At 38.7% G+C, this 25,074-nt stretch overlaps 1 protein-coding gene across 3 annotated transcripts in view; it reads left to right on the top strand.

Moving 5' to 3' along the window:
• Positions 1 to 9,915, top strand: part of LOC109822978 (serine/arginine-rich splicing factor 7-like) — a 17,710-nt gene extending 7,795 nt beyond the window's left edge. Inside the window, exons 2-11 of one of the 3 annotated variants that reach the window (XM_020389279.1) lie at positions 3,441 to 3,529; positions 5,663 to 5,852; positions 5,946 to 6,011; positions 7,074 to 7,169; positions 7,565 to 7,654; positions 7,928 to 8,110; positions 8,328 to 8,420; positions 8,885 to 8,989; positions 9,053 to 9,125; positions 9,279 to 9,915. In XM_020389279.1, the coding sequence (XP_020244868.1) occupies positions 3,441 to 3,529; positions 5,663 to 5,852; positions 5,946 to 6,011; positions 7,074 to 7,169; positions 7,565 to 7,654; positions 7,928 to 8,110; positions 8,328 to 8,420; positions 8,885 to 8,989; positions 9,053 to 9,122 (982 nt within the window). In that variant the 3' untranslated portion in view covers positions 9,123 to 9,125; positions 9,279 to 9,915. The remainder of the gene's footprint in view (positions 1 to 3,440; positions 3,530 to 5,662; positions 5,853 to 5,945; positions 6,012 to 7,073; positions 7,170 to 7,564; positions 7,655 to 7,927; positions 8,111 to 8,327; positions 8,421 to 8,884; positions 8,990 to 9,052; positions 9,126 to 9,278) is intronic. The other 2 variants (XM_020389287.1, XM_020389292.1) reach the window with 2 other exon arrangements.

A 25,074-nucleotide genomic window follows, 5' to 3' on the forward strand; every position in this document is an offset into this window, starting at 1 on the left:
AGGAGCATTTGAGCCAGTTATGAGATGTATATGAACCAGCAGAACAACTTTGAAGATCGAATGGATTCATGAAGCTGTATCTAAAGTATGCTAATATAGTAATACTGCCGTTATGGAAGATGTAAAGTAGCCATCTACTTTTGGAGAAGCATATAATTGTACTGCATGGAGCCAAACGATGGAAGAAAAGGTTTTAAGCCTTGAAGGAGAAGTGGACTTGTGAATTGGTTTCGAAGCCCAGGGATGTTAAAACCATCTCTTGCAAATGAGTTTACAAGGTCAAGTCAACCGAATAAATCAAATGAGAGGTACAAAGCAGACTTGATGGCTCGAGAGTTCTCTTAGAACTAAAGTCTGGATCATGATGAAATCTTCAGTTCAATTGCCAAAATAACAATAATTCGAGTTCTTATTAACTCTAGCAACAAGCAAGAGTTGGAAGCTCTAGCAGATAAACATGAAGAATGCCTTTCTACATGGTGAGGTGGATCAGAAGATGTAATACGGAGCAATGCATGAGATATAAGAGCAAAGAGAAGTCAAAATATGTCTGCGGGCCAAAAGAATCTCTCTATAGACCAAGCAAGCCTCAAGAGCATGATACGAAAAGATCGGCGAGTTCCTGATTTAAAGTGGCTACGTTGTTGCTTCTGTAGATTCTAGTTTATTTGTCAAAAAAGACGGGACAAACTAGAAGTTGTTCCGATTTATGTAGATGACTTAATAATTACTGGAGATGGTGAAGCAGAAATCCAAAGAAGGACAAATCTCTTGATTCAAATTAAGGATCTTGATGAGCTCAAGCATTTTTCTCATATTGGAGATCAATCGAAGAAAGGATTGATTATTCAAAAGGATTGATTATTCTTTTGTCAAGAAAAGAATGCGAAGCACTAGTTGCTTTAATATTGGATGTTCAAATGTTAGCCACTCTCAATGTTGATGGAGACCAACCTGAGGTTGTGTGCGCATGAAGTAAAGGATTTGGAAGATCCAACGATGTATCAATAACTATTTGTGAGTTTGATCGACAATGCGTAGACCGGTGTTTTCAAAGGCACGCGCCTCACTACGCCTCATGCGCCTTACGATGCGGAGCGGTGGCGAAGCGCCTCACTTCTGATGCAGCAACGCCTTGTGTGCCTCGCGTACATCCTTACTTTGTGCATGGTGCATGTAGTACATATCCTCATATAGTTTTGTTTGTTAACATTTCAATCGAGTCTTTATACTTGATATTCCATATTTTAAAAAGCAAAATAAATCCATTAGGCCTTTTTAGTAGCCTTCAATTGAGGACCATTACTAATCCTTTGGATATTAGTCTTGATTTAACATTTGATTTGAAAATTTATGAATTTTGCTACTATGTTGGGTGTTAGCATTAGAAAGTAAGACATTATAATGTGATTTTGTAGTAAGATATTATATATCATGACATTTTTCATGTGAATTCTAAAAACATGTTCTTTTGCGCTTGATTATATAATTTAAAAAATTATGTGGGCGATGTGCGCCTCGCATCACTCGGGCGCGCGCATCGCGTTACGCCTTACGCATGTGCACGTAAAGATGCTTTGTGCCCTCGCGCATTGATAACACTGGCGTAGACTAAATATCACATTTATGGTTAGTGTGGGAGCCGATACATGCAGAAGTCAAAGAAACCTTACATGGAAGCAGTTCTAAGAATTCTAAGATATGTCAAAGTGACACTCAATTATGGTTTTTTATATGAGAAATGTGAAGATTGTGAGGTTTATGGCTATTTTGATGCTAACTATGTTGGATATCACGATGCTTGGAGGTCTACTAGTAGATACATCTTTAATCTTAGGTCAATGACTATATCTTGGTGCATCAAAACACAGTCAATGTTATCACTGTCGACTACAGAGTTTCAATTAGAAGCAATGATAGCTCAAGAAAGCACATGGGTTTTTCAGTTGATGGAGTATCTACATCAACCTATAGAATACTCAGGAGCTTTGCATTGCGATAATCAATCTGATTGGTGAGAATCTCGTTTTTCATACAAGAACAAAACATATCAAAGTAAATCATCACTTTCTACAAGAGAAGGTTCTTCAGGATGAGATCATAATGAACTGATCGGGATGAACAATCAAGGAGGTGACATATTCACCAAAGCGCTGAGTTATTCAAAATTTGCAGAATATAGAAATCAACTTCGGCTCGTGAATAGAGAAGTCGTTACTGAGGGGGAGTATTGAAATTGTCACTGAGGGGAGTATTGAAAATTGTCAGAACGTGACTTTGCTGACCATTGACCAATTTGTAAAGGCTATTGTAGCCTAAATTTAGGGCCTATATGCATGATAAATATGGGTAGCTCATGATCCCACCTTATCCCGAGAGAGAGAGAGAGAGAGAGAGAGAGAGGGGGGGGGGGGCGAGCTTGTGGCATTTGTAGTAGTGTTATGGGTATTTTAATAGTGAGAGCATGAAGAGTGCATAGTGTTATAAATTGCAAATCATTTTTGTGTACATCTACTTTTATTCTACAAACCACAATGTGCTCAGGTTAACAAAAGTGCAAAGCCCGAGAGTGCTTCAGCACAACAATTAATTATACAGGACCTACTGTTGATAGGGAAATATCGATCAAGATGGAATACATTATCTGAAAGGTTGTTGACTAGCATAATGGAGTGAACCTTTATGCACCTTTACAGAGAGAAGCTATGAACACCTTCGTGTGAACTGTGACAAGGTGTTTTTACTGGGGAAAGTCATTCTTTACTTTGGAATTTTGTTTATGCAATATATTAGTGCAACAAATGACAATATTAAAATGAGTTAGTGCTTGTGTTTCTAAAGGTTTTCTCATGTAGGCATGCGTTGCAAGCTATTTATAATTCATTTCTGCTGATGCAAGTGTCCAAAAATCAGCAACATGATCTTTCTGATTAGAAATTGAAAATGTAAGTTCAGATTGTCAACTACCATTTCTCTGAGGCTCTCTCAAACTCAGTCTTCCTTGTAGAACCTAGCTGCAGTATTTTGCTGGATTTAGTTGAAAAATGTATAGATCCCTGCGCTTTTGAGTTCTGAAATTAGCTATCCATTTGTACTGGTTTGTTTGTTTGTTTGTTTTTGTTTTTTGTGGCTTTTTTTTCCTCTGACACACCTGTCTTTGTAGGCAAGGAAGATGCTAAGGTGAACTGGTTTCTTCTTTTTTTCTGCTGCCAAATGAATTGGGGCATTATTGTTTTCTGGTTGTTAAATTTGATAAAGCCTGTATCTTTGTTATGAGAATGTGCCTTGTTTAGATCAGCATTTATATCTTTCCTTCGCTTAATTGTTTGTATATTCTATCTGTAGCCTGATGTATCTTTACTTGGGAATTGTATAACGGCTCAATCTATTTATAAGGTAGTTAGAAAAGCAAATTCCTAATTTACACGTTACTTTCACAGTGTATGGGTTGCACGGAATCCACCAGGTTATGCATTTATTGAGTTCAATAGCCGACGCGAGGCAGATAATGCAATTTCCGCATTAGATGGTGGGGTACAAGCACTTTTCTTGATTAAAAATCACTTATGTTTAATTTCTATGATATTTCGACTGAGTTTTTTTTGAGTATGCTCTACTCCCTACTATACAGTTGACAGCCTTAAACTGTTGTACTAAAGATAGCATCACTTTTCTTGATTAAAAATCACTTTTGTTTAATTTCTATGATATTTCTATTGAGTTTTTTGGTTGGTTCTACTCCCATCTATACAATTAGCAGCCTTATACAGTTGTGCTAAAGATAGCGTCTGCTGTCTGCTAAGAAACTAACCATTTCTTAAAGATTCTAACGGAGCTGTTGCAATTTTTGTGGTAGTGATTTCATCTGCTACTGAGGTATTCCAGTTTTTACAACCCAATTACTGCTTTAGTATGAGTTTCAATAGGTTCACAATTCCATCCATCCAAATGTCAAAGTGCAACTTATCAACGTGCAAATTAAAATTAAAGTTATGTTAATTGAAAGAGATCATTTCATCTGCATCAGCTGTATCTTTTCTTTTGCCTATCTTTATCTTCAGGTTTATCTATCATGCATTCTATTGTGATCTTTTGTTTCCATATAAATGTTAGAAGAATATGATATTCCTCTTTGTATTATTTGATGCTTACTGTTTCACAGGGTATTGTCATACATGACAGACATGTCTTTGATGGTAAAAAAAAGAAAAGTAATTCGAGTTTTGGCACAAATACAATGGAGACAACTTCTTTTGATTTAATTGATAGAGCAATTAAATGCACATACTACTTCACACTTGGGAATTTACAGATTTCTTGAGGAGAGGAAAACCATTATTAAGTGATGTAGGAAGTCTGGAAATGCTTTTATAGATCATCTCAACTGTAGCAACACGTTTTGATGATCTGGCTTTTGAGTGAAATGATTCTTGTCTGTCATTCTTGCTAAAAAGCTGAAATAGCTGGCGAATGATTACTAACTGTATGCAAACTGCTTCAGGAAGTAGTAAGAACTTATGAGGTGCCTGTGATCTGTCTATGGGTTGGATTTAGAAAGGAGATCAATCATGCATTGGAGGTGTCCAACATAGACAGTTAATAGTCATTTGGGAAGGAAGCATCACAAGACCATGGAGTCTTAGGGCGTGTTTAGCAACTCAAAAGAACTAGTTTTAGTAGATGCAAGCATGATCTAAAAACCACCTTTTAGTTTTGCAAAACTTGGGCCAAATTTGAACTAGTTTCTAGTTCAAATTCTAGCCCTTTAAACTAGTTTTCTTAGGAACCAACCAGTACCTGGACCATCTCTAGCCTAGTAAAGCAAAAACTAATCTCGGCTCAATCTTGTTTGAGAATTGCCCATAGTCTTAAATAGTGATAAGGCTCCTGCCTAGGCCAAGACAGTAATTAGGCTGCCCTCCTAGGTCTAGGGACTGCCTAGGGGAGCATGGGCCATTATGTGGACTGCAAAGCTTAGGTTGTCGTTTGATTTCTTCCGTTGCTACCTCCACGTCCTTCTACCTCCCTGGCCTCCTCCACCAACTATGAACACCTCCACCTCCAACTTTCAGCAAAATCTACTCCACCTCCAGATAAAAAAAAAAAACAAATTCCGCTAGGCCCTGCCTGACCCGCCGGTCAGCGCTTACTATACTGTTGTCAATTGCCAAACATAGCCCTTGTGTTAGAGATTTATTCCTGATCAGTCTGCTGTTGTCTACTTGTCTGTATACCACAGGCATAGGCACAGGACATGCACATGACACAACATACAAGTTATGGTAAAAAAAGTAGGATAAGGAAACACAACTAATTAAATGAGGATAGGGCCATTTTAGTTCAAGGAAAACGGGACTAAAGATTGGGTAACAGAAAGTATAACAGCTACTTAGGGGCTAAAGCACAGGGTCTTAATTTGAAGAGGCCACTTATGGTAATTTATTTTGCTTAAATATGATCTCTTGGTTATGGATGTTTCAAATGTTTATTTCCATTGCTCTGTTTTTGGATAACCATGTTTGACTGAAATAGGGACTACTATGGTCTATATGAGCTTCAAAGACTTGGTAGGCTCATTTCTTTATTTCACTTTAACTAAGGGATCCTATGTATTTGCCACTAGTAATTTCAACTGGTAGTTTAAGACCAATTTACTTCTCAGGAAAACATGGATGGCGTGTAGAAATGTCTAAAAGATCATCGGGTTTTCACAAAAGTAGGTCATCCAGCAGTGAGAGCAGATGCCGCGAATGTGGTTCAGTGAGGCATCGTACCAAAGATTGTCGGTCTGGTGCTGCAAAAAGATCATACAGGAGGAGCTCTAGTCCACACACAAGAACAGGCACTGATAGGTACAGAAAGTTAATAGATGACAGAATATTGATGATTTATTTTCTTGGAAGAACAAAATGTTTTGATAGTTTTCCTTGCATGTCGTTGAGCAGACACATATTCCCTGGACGACAGAAACGAAGTAGATCTCCTCGGCATGGTAATTCAAACAATGACAGGTATGACTATGGAGTTGTGCTGACCTTCCTCTCTCATTTCACATTTTTCTACTCCTCTTTTTACTAGAAAAATCAGTAAAAATTGAGAATTGTCAGTGGGAACAAATTACAATGCTTGGACCATGTGGATCATGAGATTGCTGCTATTTTATCCCTTTATACAATCAGAGAAAAGGGGCAAATTTCACTTACTCCTATGAATTTGGGATATTTGCACAAACCCCCATGAACTTTATAAATTATTTTACGATGTATGACAGAAGGTGCAGTGATTCACCTTTTATTCCTTTGACATGTATAAGATCAGGTGCAACTTTGTCCATCCAAGTCAGAGCATCTATGAATCACTGTATGTAAATATATATGAGATGTAACAAAATTGTGAAGGGACACAATTAATTTTTGAAAGAAGTGATCAGTGGACCTCTCTTTTCCATGGCCATAGCCCGTGGGCCCCAAGAAAACATCAGAGTAGCATTACTACAACTTAGTTGATAAAAGGATGTGGCAAACACCCAGCATATACTTAAAAAAAGATAGTGCTTGCATGCATGCATACTGGTGTGTATGTGCATGTGTGTTGAAATGTTGAGATAAGAAGTGGCAGACATAGGAACAATTACCTTGTTAACTGATTAATATCTGTGTAGGTATGAGTTTGGGTATTCATTTGTGATGGTTGACTGAAATCTTGATCCCAGCTGTGCCAACCATCAGCAATATTTACCTTTTGGACTCATTATCACTGATTGATCTGTTCAGAGTTGAGCTAATTTATTTTCTGGAATCCAGCTCTTACCAGTGGTTTTGTTGATCCTCCTTCCTGAATTATTTCATTACAGATTTTTTTCTCTTTTATGTCGATAATGAGCTACTTAAACCTAGTGGTTGCAGTTAAACCAAATCAACTTAGAATTGTGTATTATTTAGAAAATGAAAGATTTTTTTGTTATAGATTTGTAGGAATATCTAAGCATTAACAATTGGATAACATATGATCTTGAAGTTTAAGATTCCATAAGTTGCTGTTATGTCACACGCTAATAGTAGCTTTTTTGACAGATGTGATTTACCAAGAAAGCGCGAACGCAGCATATCTTCTGAACCAGTCTGTATTGGATTTTCTCAAAATGATCAAGAAAACTCACATGCAGATCAGTAAGCCAAAGAAAAATTTAATAACTTGTTTTTGATCCAAAGCCTGCTTTATTTTCATTTTATTTTCTTTCTTGTATTAAATGGTGATGTGATACAGTAGAAAATATGGTTCTTACTAGAGCAGATAAGAAACTTTCTTTGTTTTTGTTTTCTATCAACTATCACACAAACATTTAGAAAATATGGTTCTTACTAGAGCAGATAAGAAACTTTCTTTGTTTTTGTTTTCTATCAACTATCACACAAACATTGAGGCTAGCATCTGGATATACGGTGTAATAAGTTTTTTCTTGGCTATTTTTTTATTAGAAGCTTTCTTTCTTCCTTCTACACAGATCAGATATTCCTCGGCTTTTATTTATTTATTAGAAGCTTTGTTTCTTCCTTATACACAGATCAGATGTACTGAAACAGCATGAGGGCAATACATCTCCTGAGCAATATCATAGAAGATCTCCAAATGATGAAGACGGTTCTGCTGATGAGTACGTGCTTGTGTTTCTATTTATTTTACTTGACACTGGCAACATTAAAATTTGTTCTCGGTATTCTTTTATCAGTTTTATGTGGACTGACATGGTCATAGAAAACATATTTACTTCGCGTAACATCAGCTTAAAGTTTGCCTTATTAATTTTTTCATCAAGGATCCTTTAAATATTGTATCTCGTTCACAAACGTAATACTGAATGTCAAGATCAACAATATATTTTGTATTGTACATCAGAAATCGAAGTTTTGTTTAACGAATTGAACAGATGCAATGTGCTAAAAAAGCGTGAGAGCAGATCTCCAGAAGATTATCCCAGTAAATCTCCTCAAAATGGTCAGGGCACTTCTCAAGTTGATGATCGCGATGCACCAAGACAGCATGACCACAACACTTCTCCAGAAAGTTATAGAAGCAGATCTCAAACTGATCAGGACAGTTCTGAAGATGAGTATGTCCCTGAGTTACTACTATTTACTTTCTTTTGACCTATGTTGTCATGTTAATGTAGGAGGATCCCGCCCGAGCAACAGTCTTAATTTATCGTGCTTGTTTACATGGATCTTAGAAGAATCAGATCTTGCTTTTGGCATAATACTGAACCTCAAGGTTCAATAAAGTTTTAATTACTGTTACATTAGAAAATCTAACTTCTACCTGTTTAACAGATGTAATGTTCCGAGAAAGCGTGAGCGTAAAAGATCACCAGAACAATACCCAGACAGATCTGAAAGTGACCGGGATATTTCTCATGCTGATGAGTATGTACTTCAGTTTGTCTAGTTTCTTGAATTTAATTGAATGGCTGCTTTAACAAACCATACACCACAACTATTTATGACAGCATTTATCCAGCATCAGCAGCAAATTGTAAATTGACCTTCATATGACTATCATCTATTTATTTACAGCACAAGTAGTATTTATTTACGTAACACTATCATTTAACCGAGAACTTGATTCATCATCACAAAAGATTGGGGGAAAAAATTTGCACCACGTATTGTATCAGTAGTAGTGCAGTTGGATATTATAACGCATCTTTAGATTACTAACAAGAGCAAAATCTAAACCCTTTATCCCATAATTTTGGGGTTTGCTTTGTGAATCAAATTTCTCCATCCAGTTCCGTTAAGGGCAGTCATAACTTAACCCCACGTGATTTATTATGATTTTTGGATGGTTAGTGGTTTATACTCATTGTTGTTTACATGTGTTTAACCAGAAAGAGGGAGAACAACATATCTCCAGTACATGAGAGCAGTATATCTCCAGAGCCTGATGTTGGCACATCACCGCAAAATAATCAGGATGGTTCTTGTGCAGATGAGTATGTCCTCTTTCTCTTTAATTGTTTTTTCAATCTTTACTGCAACAATATTTTGCTCAACAGATTGAGCCCTGAAAATGTAGAACATTTCAGCAGTAGATCTCCTCTTCGTGATAGCAGCCCTGAATACTAATTGGTATGCTCATACTCCTTCCCTTTTACCCAGTCAAATCTCATTTAGTGCAATTATAATGCAGAATAGCGGCTGTAGCTAATTAGCCATTAGTTATAAATAACCTGCATTTGAAGAAGTAATGAAGTTCTCGAGACTTATGCTACTTACACCTAGTTTGTAGGAAAGCATGAAAGACTCTCGAGTAAGAATAATCTGGATCAATATGGGGCTCCTCGAGTTGATGCTTGGCTCTTCCTGCTTGTATCGAAATGAAGTGGTTTGATTCATCAAGCTTCTCATAGAATAGAACTACATATGCATAAACAAAAACCTTCTCTGTACATATACTTGCTGCTAAAACCCACATTATTTGAGGTCTATTTGATTCAAGTGAACCGAGGTGATGGTGCTCCTCTGAAAAAATGTCACTTCAACCAAACCAAGCTAATTAGACGAAGACTCATTGGCGATTCACCCGCACTTTGTTAGTGGACCTAAACCAATGTTTCTTCTGTTATTGGAAATGATCCTCGAGCTGACCATTGTAAGCATGGAAGTGATTGTCAATAATTTATTGGAAGAAAAATAGGCATGCTTTGTTCCTCAGGCTGTATGCATTCTACTACCGGAGGAGATATTATTCATTATTGTGAGTGTAATGCCTCTTTAATTATCTGTGACTATCCCTGTAGCTGCATCTACCTAGAGGATATCCTTGTTGTAGAGTGACACTTGCAAATTTATCGCCTTTTTCTGTCGAGTATGTTTTTAGATTTTGTTATATAAGGTTGTCCAATATGTTTTTCGCGCACGATATACTGGCATTTGGTGAGAAGTTTCTGGCGTAAGTAGAGTGAATCTCTGTATTTTTATTGCATGTGCAGTAGGGATAGAAAAGGCTGGAATCCAATCTGGTGTTGGTATTTGTATTCATTTAAAAATTTCAAATTCGAAGAATTCAAATATCATTCTTTGAACTTCTTTGAATCAAATATAAATACTTTTTGAATATTTACGAATATTTATTGAAGGTGGCAATACGTTTTATCTGACCAATAATTTGTATTTATGGTATGTAATTAAAAAATATTTTTATTTAGTTAAAGAAAATTGGTTTAAAAACTGAAATAAGGCTCTTTAAGCTTGTTAGAAATAGTATTAGACTTAAATTGCAAAATATAAATGGGTCAAAAACATTACATTACATTACGCATGTAATAAAACAAAGTACAAGGAGCGAAATTCTAAACGAATATTTGATAATCAAATTAATTGGAATACATTAAATTCTATTCCTTTATAAATTGAATATTAAAACTAATAGTTATAACCAAAGTTAGACATACAATTAATGAATTAGTTGTTTAATTTTTTTTGGTTCATTCCCACCCCTAATGTGCAGTGCTATTACGTGTGAGCAAATTGCATTCTGGATGATTTCTGATTCTTGTTTATGCAAATCTTGCTTTGTTGCATGGCTTCTATATAGAAGTATTCAACCTTCTCATTTGCATCCGAAGTCAGGTTAATGGTTTAGGACAATGTCACCTTTTAGTTTTTCTCAACATCTCAAATGGAGATATCCTTTATAGGCATGACCACCAACTAATGACTCACCGCTAAATTACTAAATTGGTATATTTTCAAACTTGACTTTTTGCCAGCTTGCTTGTTTTTTTTTCACTCCGGTGATTTTTTTTGGTATTAAAGGTCCATCCAATATGCAATTAGGCTTTCTTCATCGTTGATGATAAAAAATTGAATTGTAAATTGTGCATGACCTCTCGTGATTAAATTTGAGAGAGATTAAAACGTTGATGTGACTGTGTTCAAATGACGTGGTTCATATTTGGTGGGAGTTCAACTAACCTTATATTGGACAAATTCTTGCCAATTTTTCCCCTTGTTAGTAGATGACATGATTTTCTTTATTCACCTGCGATTTTAGAGGTCTATCATTGCAATATAGGTTGCACCTAATCAAATTTTCCTTAATGTTCATCTCTTTCTACAATCCTAAATTTAAATTAATCCTTACTTTTTGTTCTAAAATTTGAATATAATATCCAATTTAAGAGCCAAATTACTTTTGTCACGTCTACATGCAGGGCCGGCCTTGGGGTAAGCCTACCAAACCCCGGGGCTGGGGCAATCCAAGGTCCGGGGGCAACCCATCGGTCATCGCTCCTTCACCCCGCTGGCTCACTCCTATTGATCGGTGGGTACGAGAAGCACGGACGGCGTGATCAGGCGATGTGGGCTGTTTAGGGCTATGTTGATCTGCGGCTTCAAGGCGGATGAGGCTACGACCGTCACGGTGCTGTATGCTGTGGCGCAGTTGGGATTGTTAGAGTCGGGGGAAGTGGGTGCATTCTTATGTTGAGAGAATCATAGGAGGAATATTGGGTTTAGTGTGAGAGCAGGCACGACGTTGGTTGATACGTGTTATAAGTGTGACAGCTTGGAAGATGCGTGCTTGGTGTTTGATAAAATGCCTAAGAAGGATGTTGTTGCTTGGAATTTTGATGATTGCTGGCCACGCAATGCGTGGACACAGCCATGAGGCGTTCGAGCTGTTTTATAAGCTGAGAAATACTAAGCACAAGTCGACAAATATAACATTCATCGGAGTTCTTAATGCTTATAGCCATGCCGGCCTGGTTCATAAAGGGTGAGAATTGTTTAACTTAATGCAAAATGAATACAAAATCGAGCCTAAGATTGAGCATTACAGATGCATGGTCGACCTCCTCGGACGTGCATAATTAGTTTATTAGGCATATCAACTCGTCCAAAAAAATGAGAATAAAGCCGGATTTGGTCGTGTGGAGATATTTGTTAGCCTCTTGTAGGCTTCACAAGAAAATGGATCTCGGAGGGAGGATTGCTAATTTCTTGCTTAGCAACGGTCAAACCGATTCAGGAACATATACCCTTTTATCTAATATTTACGCAGCAGTAGGAAACTGGAGCGAGGTGAACAGAGTGAGAGCTCTGATGAGGGAGAATGGAGTGTAGAAAGAGCATGGGTGTAGCTCGATTGAGGTTGGCTATAAAATGCATGAGTTCGTTGTGAGCGACATGAGACATCCTAGGAGCGAAGAGATTTACTCTATGTTGGATGAGTTGAATGATTTGCTTAAGGCGCATGGTTATAAGCCACATGCTGAATTGGTGTTGCATGATTTGGAGGAAGCAAAGAAAGTTATTCTTGATTGTACGCTGAATTTAAGCCATGAGGAACGACTGAATAGATTGATAATGATATCAATTGAAAATGAATACTTGAAGAAACTTGAGTGTGATGACTTGATTTAAGAATTCGCTTCAAAAAATTCAAAGAGAAGTATTTTTTTTTTGAATTAAATTGTAGCAAAAATGTAATCTATTCTTATATGAATATTGATTTTGCAAAAGAATATTATCAGTTTGAGTCCAATATAGAATGCTAAATGATATTATACATATTCATTTTTATCGTTATTGTTCGAACCAAAATTTTAATATAAGGGGCAACCAAAATTTGATTGGGATAGGACAACCCAAACCTCGGGGCCGGTCCTGTCTACATGTTCGTGCAACCTCAGCAATTATAAATTAAAATAAAATGATGTGTAGGCTCTTGACAAAGTTTTCTCCAAATTATCATCGACGGTAAAAAACCGTACCTGATTACATATGAGGTTGATTTCTAATACTAACAAGTCTGTCTGAGAAATTAAGAATACCAAACTGATAAGTTGGACCGGCGGTGCTACAAGAAATGCCTACTTGATAACTTTTAGCTAATGACACGTCATGCTCATCCCGCAAGCTTTGTGGACTCTTATGATATGACACATGTCCCCATCTACTCGTGGTGCCACGTCAGCATCAGCGGAGGGTTGGAGGCGCGTACCAACGACTCGACGGCTTGGGTCCTTTCAGCCCCCTCGTATTATAGCCCATCGCTTTACGGAGCGTTTAAATGCGGCCTTCCACCTTCCGTGAAATCCCCTTCCGGGAATAGTTAAAAAACTTCCTCGGTGGAAGTGGTGTGAGAAGGAGTCCCTTGATTGCGATTTGGTTCCGAAATTCCAATCGCGGGGGTGGAAGTGGGGCTGCTTTACTTATCCTTAAACCGACCTCTCTTTATCAACGATCCTAGACTTGGATGATCAATATTAATTAGGCGGAAAAGAATTGTGAAAAGTCTTTATAGATTTTTAAGACTTTATTTTTTTTTTAATTTTTTGATTGATAGAGTGGATTCTAAGTCTTATTATTATTTTTAATTTTTTGGTTGCAGCTTGGTAAAACAGTTGGTAGGTCCCAGAACAAGGAGGAGCACACGCATGTTTATCTTCCAGTGAGGACTTGGGAGGGGCGAAGTGCGTGCATTAATTGCTGGTAGCGCAAGATTATTGACACCTCTACTAGAGCTAGAGGCAACGCATGCAGTGCACTGATAAAACAGAACTCAAAAGTCAAGGACAGAGACCTAAAAAGACAGAGAATGAGGTGAACGAACACTTAAAAGTTAATTAAAAGGACCAGGCATTTGATTATTGAGCCAATAAGACCTTGTATTTGATCCAAGCGAGTCCGTGCACGTACACAACGCGGATACGAAATTGCTTTTCCAACCATTTTTGCTCATTTTTCTGGGAATTTGTCAAATCACACGCTTTTGGAAGTTTTGGCCTTTTGAAAGGTGCGGATGATCAAATGCAGATGTTTTTCTGGGAATTTGTCAAATCACACGCTTTTGGAAGTTTTTGGCCATTTGAAAGGTGTAGACGATCACATGCAAATGTCAAATATTCCACTGCTTTAAGCACTGAACTTGATGAGGCTTGGAAGTAAAAAATAGCTGCATCATCAGTGGCATTGATGGAGTGATGTCAACAAATTCTCCCAACAAACTTTAATGTTTGGGAGAAATATGGAAAGAACCTTGTATTTCAAGTAATCCTGACTGGACTTGGATTGTGGACAGAATTTGATTGGACAAAAAAAAAAAAAAATCAATTACAACTAAACTTAAACTCTAATTAGAAGAGAGTTCAAATTGATAATTCAAGTCAAAGAAGAAGTCCTACATGAATTCAAGAGAGGAGAAAACCCTTTAAATACTTCCTCTTGAGAGGTTCATTGTAAATTAAGCCATAGGAAAGCAAAGGACAGTTGCATGTTTCAAGAGAGAAGTAGAGAGAACTAAGAGTTTCTTGTAGAATCTATCTTAGATCACTAGAATAAATTATCTTGTAATCTCTATAATGCAGGAAGACTCAATTATCTTTTGTTGGACGTAGGCGATAGCTGAACCCATTAATTTCTTATCTTTATCTCTTGATCTATTCTTTTGCGACAATTGCTTTTCTCTTTTGTTCAAAGTAATATTTTCTTGAAATTTCCACATATTCGGTGATCGATTAGTCTATGAAGAAGGAAAATATCCAGTTGAGAGGTTCAGTGATGCTTCGCAGGCTATGCTCTCACACAGATTATCAGTTAGTGCGCAACGATCAATGTCACATTGCAGGTGGCCTGTGCCAACAATTGATATTAGAGTTGAATTTTATTTAGATCATACTTGTCTTTGAAGAAATGTTTGATCTTTGCAGCATGAAATCAGAAAGTTCTTCAGCAATGAAGACCGAGATTGAAAAGTTTGATGGTAAGAAAGATTTTGGGCTTTGGCAAAAAAAAGAGTAGAGGCGGTCTCGATCCAACATGGCCTAGATCAAGCTTAGCTAGAGGTGTACAAGAAGCCAGAAAAGATAACAAGTGATGAGTGGAATAGGAGGGACTGGAAGGCGCAGAGTATGATTCTATGAAACCGCGTGAGGAGATGAGACAGTGGGGACCACAAATGTTGGGCAACTCTTCACGCTACTGCACGCGTCGAGTGAGGACCAGGTCTTTCTCCACGTGAATGGCTAAGATACAACACGTGAAGAGTAAGAAGCTAAGATCCAGCAGTGCAAACCGCATGGGAGGCTGAGTCCAGCGGACAAAAAGAAGAGGCCCACCCGAATGCCCATTGGTTCGGCAGCTATATATTTCTCTCCGTATTGGTTCTAGGTTTTTTTTGTGTGCAAGGTTCTTTGGAGAAAACGCAGAGGGGTTGCGGACTGCTGTGTAAAGGCATGGGACGTGCTTGGACTGCTGTGCATAAGTTGGGGGTGGAAAAAGGCAGAGGCGACGTACAAGGAGTTTTGTTTTGAGGCTGCAATTGTTTGGGCAGAGCTTTTCGGCTGCAGTGGTTTTTCAGCAGAGGTTTTTTTTTGGAAGGGAAATTTTCTACTGTGTTGAGGAGATAGAGAGCACTCATTGGAGCCGAATTTGAGAGGTTTTGTGCATCTCTTTTGAGAGAGTATTTGTATGAGGGATCTGAGAGTTTGTGAGAGGGTTTAGGTTATGAGATTGTAAACCCTAGTTGTATCTCTCCCTCTAATAGTAGATCTCCCCCCTCCTTGCCCCGTGGACGTAGGCAGTTTGCCGAACCACGTAAAATTGGTTTGCTTGTGTTTGTGGCCATTGTAATAGTTTTTAGGATCCCTCGACAAGTCAGTCCTAGAACTGATGAGAGGAAGAGCCGATATCTCACTTTGTTGAGATATTCGCTTCAGATTCTTGTTTTCTTAGTGAGACGAGAATTCTTATTAGGATCTTTCTCTCTTATTGTGCATCAGAAATTCTGCCAAAATTTCCGCTGCGCACAACAAGTGGTATCAGAGCCTAGGTTCCAGATCTAGGGTTTTGTCTTGGTTGGAGGAGTAGATCAATTTGGAGGCTCGTCTAGGGCTTTGTTTGGTGATAAAGAAAGGATCTTTTGGTAAAGACTCTATCTTTTTAGTTTTGGATCTATTCTTCGTTCGTTGGTGCTTTGAGAAAGATGTCGGGGAAAGAAGGTGCTTCGGGTGTCGAGGGTGGTGCTTCTGGCGCGAAGACCATTCAGAGTTTGAATATCCACTCTATGAAGATAGATGTGGAGAAGTTTAATGGTACAAATAATTTTGGATTATGGAGATGCGAGGTTTTGGATGCGCTGAACGCGCAGAATTTGGAGGATACATTGGAGTTAGATGACAAGCCAGATGATATTAAAGAGAAGGTTTGGAAGAAAATGAATCGAACGGCGTGTGGTGTGATTAGGTCTTGTTTGACTCAAGATCTAAAATATGATGTGATGAATGTGACTTGTGTGAAGAAGATTTGGGAGATTCTCGAAAGCAAGTATTTGACCAAAAGTGTGGAAAATCGCTTGTATTTGAAGAGGAGACTTTATCGTTTCCAATTGAAGAAGGGAACCTCCATTAGAGATCACATGAACCACTACATGAAGCTTCTTACGGATTTGGCAAACGTGGATGTTATGATTGAAGATGAGGACAAGGAGTTACTGTTGTTGAGTTCCTTGCCCGACGAGGAATATGAGACTTTCATCCTTACTCTGATTAATGGGAAGGCATCTCTTTCGTACAGTGAGGTCACTGCTGCACTGGTGAATTATCAGCTTCGAAAGAAGGATAAGGAGACTTCAACTGAGTCGGTAGCAGAGGCGTTGGCCGCAAGAGGGAAGGGTCCAAACCGAAAGAATTGGAAGTCACAGTCTAGAGTAGGACATCCTACAATTGAAAAAGATCAGTGTGCTTGGTGCAAGGAGACTGGTCATTGAAAGAAAGACTACCCAAAGCTCGACGAATGGATGAAGAATAAGCAGAAGGGAAAAGGGAAGCAACCATCATCAGAAGCAAACATCGTATCGGATGGTAATATTTCTGACTCTTCTATTTATTCGCTTTCTATCAGTCCTACATGTAGCTATTCGGAGGAATCCGAGTGGATGTTGGATAGTGGTGCGACCTATCATGTGTGCCCTAGAAGGGAATGGTTCTCTAGTTTTGAAAAACTGGATAGTGGTGTGGTGTACATGGCTGATAACCGTGCATGCCAGATCCTTGGGATAGGAAGAATTCGCATCAAAATGTTTGATGAGACTATTAGGGAGTTAAATAATGTGAGATATGTTCCTTCTTTGAGAAAGAACTTGATCTCGATTGGAGCTTTGGTTGGAGAGCGTCTGAATGTTCGAATTGAGGACATGGTTCTTAAGATTGTGGAAGACTCTCAGGTTGTGATGAAGGGCGTCAGGAGGAATAACCTGTATTACTTGACTGGAGGTATAGTGACAGGTGGAGAACTGACGACTTCTATTGATTCGACTAGGCTGTGACATTTGGGGCTTAGCCATTCCAGTATTGATTCCTCGCATAAATTGAAAGAGGGTGTGAAGACTTACAGTTTGAAGTCCAGTGAACATGTTGATGTGAGTAAGAAGACCGAGGTGAAGTTTGGCACCTCTATTCACCGAGCTAAGGGTCGTTCTAGAGGAGTTCACGTGGATGTTTGGGGGCCTTCCAAGAGGGCATCATTGGGAGGTAATAGGCGTTTGGTTTCCTTTGTTGGTGACTGTTCTAGGCGTGTTTGGGTTGCAACCAAATCCCCATTGGAGGAAGTCCTAGTAGTCTCTAACAGTTTGAAGAAGTGTAAGATGGACAGAAAGGTGAAGGTACTTCATTCTGATTTTATTGGGAGGTACAAGATGGACCTATTTCTGTATTAGAGCCGAGCTCACGGCATTTCGAGACACTTTGTTGGAAAGGAAATCTTGGGGCAACTAGATAGGGTGGTAAATTTGGAGAACCGTGCATTGCTGGAGGAGGATTGGTGTTTATTGTCAAGCAATGGTCTGTAGAAGAGTTTCTGGACCGAGTCTTTGACATATTTGAGTCATCCTATTAAAGAGTTATTAACTGTTGTGATTGGAGGTAAAACTCCATTGGAAGATAGGTCTGGTAGTGTCACTTTGGTTGAATCTTCGACGAGGGAGCTAATTGACTCTCAGCAGGTGGAGAGTTTTGGACATACCTTAGATGTATCACAGCGGGTGGAGATTGATGCTACTCCACATTGGGTGGGGATTTTTCCACATACTCCAGGTCATTCTGCATTGGTTAGGATTCTAGCTGAGGTGACACAGTGTGGGAGTCATTTGGATTCGGATGCAGATGATGAGTTGAATTTTGATTCGAGTGCAGCTGATAGATGTAGTTTGGATATGGTTATTGGTTCGCCTCAGGTGGAGGTGTTTGAGGTCATTAGAGGTGCTATCAGCCGCAAAGTTGATGATATTGGAGAAGGGTTACGAACTCTTCTAGTGGATTGAGGCCTTTGGAGGCCATTTGGGTGAACTACGTTCGGCTTGATTCCTTGGGCAAGAGGATACGTAGGCAGTCTTTATGATGTAGCCGATTTGTGAGTTGATACCGATGTTTGGAGAGTGTTTGCATTCTCATTTGGTTCTCGACTTATTATGGATTGAGTCCGTTGTCGTGAATCATTTCACTTCGTACTGAACGCAACAAGTGAGACATTTGGTTTTGTTGGTGTCGGCTCAGTTTTGAGAAAACTTCACCGAGGTGGAGAATTGTGAAACCGAGTGAGGAGATGAGATAGTGGGGACCACAAATGTTGGGCAACTCTTCACGTTGCTGCACGCGTCGAGTGAGGACCAGGTCTTTCTCCACGTGAGTGGCTAAGATACAGCACGTGAAGAGTAAGAAGCTAAGATCCAGCAGTGCAAACCGCATGGGAGGCTGAGTCCAGCGGACAAAAAGAAGAGGCCCACCCGAATGCCCATTGGTTCGGCAGCTATATATTTCTCTCCGTATTGGTTCTAGGTTTTTTTTGTGTGCAAGGTTCTTTGGAGAAAATGCAGAGGGGGTGCAGACTGCTATGTAAAGGCAAGGGACGTGCTTGGACTGCTGTGCAGAAGTTGGGGGTGGAAAAAGGCAGATGCGGCGTACAAGGATTTTTGTTTTGAGACTGTAGTTGTTTGGGAAGAGCTTTTCGGCTGCAGTGGTTTTTCGGCAGAGGTTTTTTTTTGGAAGGGAAATTTTTAGCTGTGTTGAGGAGATGAGAGCACTCATTGGAGCCGAATTTGAGAGGTTTTGTGCATCTCTTTTGAGAGAGTATTTGTATGAGGGATCTGAGAGTTTGTGAGAGAGTTTAGGTTATGAGATTGTAAACCCTAGTTGTATCTCTCCCTCTAATAGTAGATCTCCCCCCTCCTTGCCCTGTAGACGTAGGCAGTTTGTCGAACCACGTAAAATTGGTTTGCTTATGTTTGTGGCCATTGTAATAGTTTTTAGGATCCCTCGACAAGTCAGTCCTAGAACTGATGAGAGGAAGAGCCGATATCTCACTTTATTGAGATATTCGCTTCAGATTCTTGTTTCCTTGGTGAGACGAGAATTCTTATTGGGATCTTTCTTTCTTATTGTGCATCAGAAACTCTGCCGAAATTTCTGCTGCGCACAACATATTCTACTTGCTCTCTCTTATGAAATATGGTACCACGTAATCAAGGAAACTACTGCAATTGTCATTTGAAAGAAACTCAAGGAGTTGTACATGGTCAAGAATTTGTCCACTAAGTTGTATTGGAAGCAACAGTTGTATGGATTGCGTATGAAAGAGGTGTGACGATCTTGGAGTATTCGAGTAATTTCAATAGGATAGTGACCAAGTTAGCGGTGACAGGTTCAAATATTAAAAGGTGATGACAAAGCAATAATTTTGTTGACCTTTTTTTCCAGTGAGTTACCAATATTTAAAGACATCACTAACTATAGGCAAAGCGACAATCACCATGAACGAGGTCAAATCGGCACTTCTCATGGATGATTTTTAGCAATGACAAGATGTTGGTGATTGTCATGCCCCGCTTCCCAAAATACCAGAGAATCGGGACGCGAGCAAGCCATGACGTATTAGACCGAGGAGAAATAAGTACTAGACCCATTCTTCTCAATCTAATACGCTAAGCGTCAAGTAATATAAAGCAAAAGCACATGTCCCCGATCACAATCAACAAGAATATAATAGACAAACTTAGAAAAAAAGATCCATATCACAAATATAATATCATCCCAGACGTAATATTCGGGTCAACATGCCCTGATACAAAATGAACTGAATGAAATACAGGAATTATAATATACATCGATCAGACTGAAAAGGAAAGTACTACAAAAGTAAACTAAGGATCAACAACTAATAAAAATGACTAGGCTTCGGCTTCTTCTGCTACTCCGTCTTCAATGCATCTCTATTTTGGACCTGTCCATGTCTCAAATTGTAGATAATTAAATATTAAATCCGATCTATATATGAAAAGGAACACAACTAGCCTACATCTCACAAGAATCCATAATCCTCTAAAGAACGGGGTCATGTAACTAGCCATGCCATAATAGGCCACTGGTCACATCTCACACAGAGTAAACGCTTATATCATCGGATAACTGACTGTTCACAAATCTCCTACGTGCACCCAATACGCCGCTACACCGGATCGGTCAGAGGGCTACATGTAATCCGATTTCAACTTGGTTCGAACTCAAGCTAAACTCGGGTGAATGTTAAATTCACGGACTAAAGTGGCTACACCAACTCCACTTTGACCCAACAAACCAACCCCAAGCTACACTGGATCATGGGGCGAGCCTGGAAGATACATCAATAGCTATATCCAATCACATGAACATGGACTTCCCCATCCCGACTCTTCTCGTTTTTTAAGTCAACCATAATTCTCATTGAAACTCGGATTCACCACCTAAACTCAGTCAACGCACACATACATGTCACTAAGTCCATTCATGACGCACGAAGCCACTAAGTTATGAACTACTAGGGGTTCTCAAATACAACAGGAAACAATAAATACAACCAATCATGTACAACGATATCATGACATATCACATAATTAAAATGAGAATCACGAATCATGACGTTTTCAAAAATAATCTTTTAAAATAATAAATATATTTGTAGGTAATAAAAATTGCCTTTGTCCCTATCAGAGAAGTTCAGAACAAGACTGCTAAAACCTCATCCAAAAGAGCAAAAGGGAAAAAACACCGATATCTCTCAAACCGTAAGGAATTTGGCGAAACGGAGGCGGCAAACCCCTTTTGGAGGTTTGGTTGGCTCCGTCTCGTCGAGATAGTTGATTTTTATATATAATTCGTCAAATTCTAACTTACGGTTTGAAAGTTATGGCCTATTCTTCGAAGCATGTTCAGTAGCTCGCCTAAAGGCTGAAGCTCGGCTGTAAAGGCTGAAGTGTTAGACCCTAGAGGAGGGGGGGTGGGCGGTGATTAGGATCTTATGCTAATCTAATCCGATTAAATACCAATTAAAATTAATTAACAAGTTATCCTAGCAAGTATGAAATACAACAAGATATATGAGCTAGGATAAGCAATAAGAACAACAAGATATATATCCTATATGATAAATATATGCAAGGATATATAAACTAGCACAAGATGATATATCCTACCAAAGTGATATACAATATGATATATGCAAGGATATGTAAACTAACACAAGGGTAAACAAAAAGAACTAGATAGTGGATGATAAAAATAATGAGCTATGAACAATGGCGACAAGAAATATAAACATAAGTTAAGTGCGCCAAAGCAAACTCAAATACACGATATGATCACGGAGTTCGGACCTTCCGTCCTACGTCTCCGCTCCCCACTCCCGGGGAGAAATCCACTATCACAACCGGATTTTCTATGCTCACCCGAATAACGTTTACACCTCACAGTGTCGGTTTTCAATGCTCACCGATCAACGTTCACTCCTCACACTCGGTTTTCTAGTTCACCGAAAACTTCACAACACACTCGGTTTTCTAGCTCACCGAAAACCTTACAATCTCACAATGTAACAATAAATGATTTGTTCTCTCATACAAGGGGAGAACTCAATTAAGCACAACTCAAAGTTACAATCTCTCACAACCCTAATATACTATGTATGCAAATACAATAAGCTCAAGTGGGTGTGTGCAACAATGAATAAAATCAAATCTAAACTCAATATAAAACTAGCTTTAATAGAAATAATAATTAACAAATAATTGATAAATAAAAGCTAGAGTAGAGTTTAGAAAACTTCTCAATAGATGACAAGATGGAGAGATGGAGATTGAAGCCCAAACAAGAAGATAATCTCCTCCACTTGTGAAAACCAAAACAACTTTAAACCAAACTCAAATCAACCATAAACCCTTGTTAAAAACTTTCTTAAACTTGTTTAAAACACTCTCATGGTTACTGAGATAGAAGAGGGTTTGGGGGTTTATATAGGAAGAGGAAACAACAACAAAAATCCCAAACAAAAGACAAAAAATCCCTAGCCAACGGTAACAAGAAATAGCCGTTGGAAAGGATCTGACAGAGCGACGGTCGACCGCGGCGGTCGACCACGAGCAATCAGAAACAGGAAAAAGGCTCTGGACAAGCGACGGTCGACCACGGCGGTCGACCGCAAAAGTCTCTAGACTACGTACGGTCGACCGCGAACCAACAAAACATATTCTAAGTTCAGAACTCATGGCGGTCGACCGCGAACTGATACTCAGGAAAACAGGTTTTGAAAGTGAAATGCTGATTTTAAAACACTGTTTAAAAATATCAAATAAATTCCAAAAAATATAAAACTTTGGGGAATGATTGTAGACATGATAATAAACATGCTACAACGACTGGTTTCCAAAAAGGACTTCCCAAATGAAAAATGTCATTATTTTACAAAATAGGCCAAAACATGAAAATGTAAACATGTGAATTTTGACATTTTGGCTAAACCATGTTTTGAAACTTTGCACAATGATTATGTAGACTTAATGAAATATGTATATGATTATTGTTAAGTCTAAAAACTAAGAATACAATATTTTCACAAAATTTCATATTCTATGCAATATATACTAAAACACAATAATAAATATGAAACATGTGATTTCATATTTATAAACATGAAAACTCAAAAACTATGTATGTATATATATAACTATACATATGCATAGAAACCAAAACTTATGTATATATATATATGACTATATATATATACAAGGAAACCAATAAAATGTGTGTGTATATGATATTGAGCTTAGAGTATCTAACACACATAATATAAAACCTAAACTAAATTACCCAAGCCGATCTTGATCTTCAATAAGCTTGACTTGGTACATATGCGGATGAAGCTTGAACTAGATCTTTAACTTGAATTGCGTAGGCTTAACTCCATAATTCTGCCAACCTCCATTTGATATCGTCGTTGAAGCGCTATTTCATCCATCCTCCAACACGTTGTTTGCCTAGAATAAATACGAAAACACAAACACTAGACAAACAACATTAGAAGTAAATTGTTTGTTAAACATCATCAAAACAAGAAGGCCAACATGAAGCTCCCTGCAAAGAAGTTCGTCTGCAAGGATAGAGCTCGCCTAACAGCATTGAAGCTTGGCTGAATGAGATTCTCCTGCACAGCTCGCCTACACAGCTTCGCCTGCACAGGCTCGCCTGCACAGCTTCGCCTGCACAGCCTCGCCTGTACATTGAACCAAGCTCGCCTATAAGGGCTGAAGCTCGCCTGCATGGAAGTTCGTCTGCAAGGATAGAGCTCGCCTAATAGCATTGAAGCTCGCCTGAATGAGATTCGCCTGCATAGCCTCGCCTGCACATTGAACCAAGCTCGCCTGAAGGCTTGAAACTCGCCTGAAGACTAAAGCTCGCCTGCTTGACCCAGGCTCGCCTGAAGGCCTAGCTTGCCCGATAGCTCGAAGCTCTCCTGTTTGGCCGACTCGCCAGCACGAAGGTTCGAGCTCGCCTGAAGGTCAAGCTCGCCTGACAGCCTGCACCTCGCCTGCGCGGACTAAGCTCGCCTAACAACTAGAAACCCACCAGCATTGTCAGCTGCCCACTTAGAGTATGGTAACAGTCACGTCAGTGGTCAAATCCCACGAATCAAGGGAGAAAGCATGGCGCTCCTCACCTAGCAAAAATAGGGCGACTGACATGACCCCCCTAAGTGGTCATATCCCACAGCTAGGGCGGCTGGCTCCCACACCCTTACTAGTGGTCAAATCCCACAAATCAAGGGATGACCCATGCCATCCCTTGCCTATTTAAAGCCACTTTTCAGCCAACGTGAAAAGAGTTGATTAGCTGTTGCTTGCTTGGCTGGCTAATCTTCCAAAGGTTGAACCTTGGCTCATTTGCTAAAGGCTCCCTCATCTGAAGAGACTCGTCTGAACTCTCAGACTTGAGGCTCTTAGGCTCTTTGTAAGTTCTTGCATGGTAGATCTTTCCAAGCAGTTAGCCGACAGGCACAAGCCTCCGTTTGGCCTCAGTTGATCGAATTCACCCAATCAAACTTCTACTGCGTACTAAAGCTCTCCTGCAGCCTCGATCGAATCGTCTAAGGGAAGCAAACTCGATGCGAGAACCGAGCGAGGCGTCCTATCGTTACCAAAGATCCCACGTTAAACAAGGAGGGCATTCCCTCCGTTTCTGTTATAATTTCGATTCATTAGTTTGTAATAAGCTGTTCTTATAAATACAAACGAAATCCCTGTTTCGGGAGATCAAAATTTACACCTACAATATTTACATCAAAATAATTTCTTTATCCAAAAATTTCTTTATTTCTTGTTATAATTATCCAAAAATAATTTCATTTTCTAAAATAACTCCTTTTAAATAATTCTAAAACATTCTTTCAATATTCTTTTTAATATTCCCTCTTATAAAATAGTTTCTTTTCTAATTATAATTAATTTAAAGTAATTCCCTTTTTAAAATAAATTCCTTTAATTTATTCATAATTATTCTAAAACGATTATTTTCCAAGATATTTCCTTTTAAATTATTATAATTATCTAAAATGATTCCGTTCTCAAAATAAATTCTTTTAAATTAGCATAATCATCTAAAAATAATTCTAATACCCAAATAAATTCTTTTAAAAATTATTTCTTGATAATTCAAAATAGTCCTTTTTTCAAAATATTTTTTTAACTTATTTAATTGTTATAACGATTCAAAATCAT

This window comes from Asparagus officinalis, chromosome 1 (genome assembly GCF_001876935.1).
Source record: "Asparagus officinalis chromosome 1, Aspof.V1, whole genome shotgun sequence".
Taxonomy (NCBI): Eukaryota; Viridiplantae; Streptophyta; class Magnoliopsida; order Asparagales; family Asparagaceae; genus Asparagus; species Asparagus officinalis.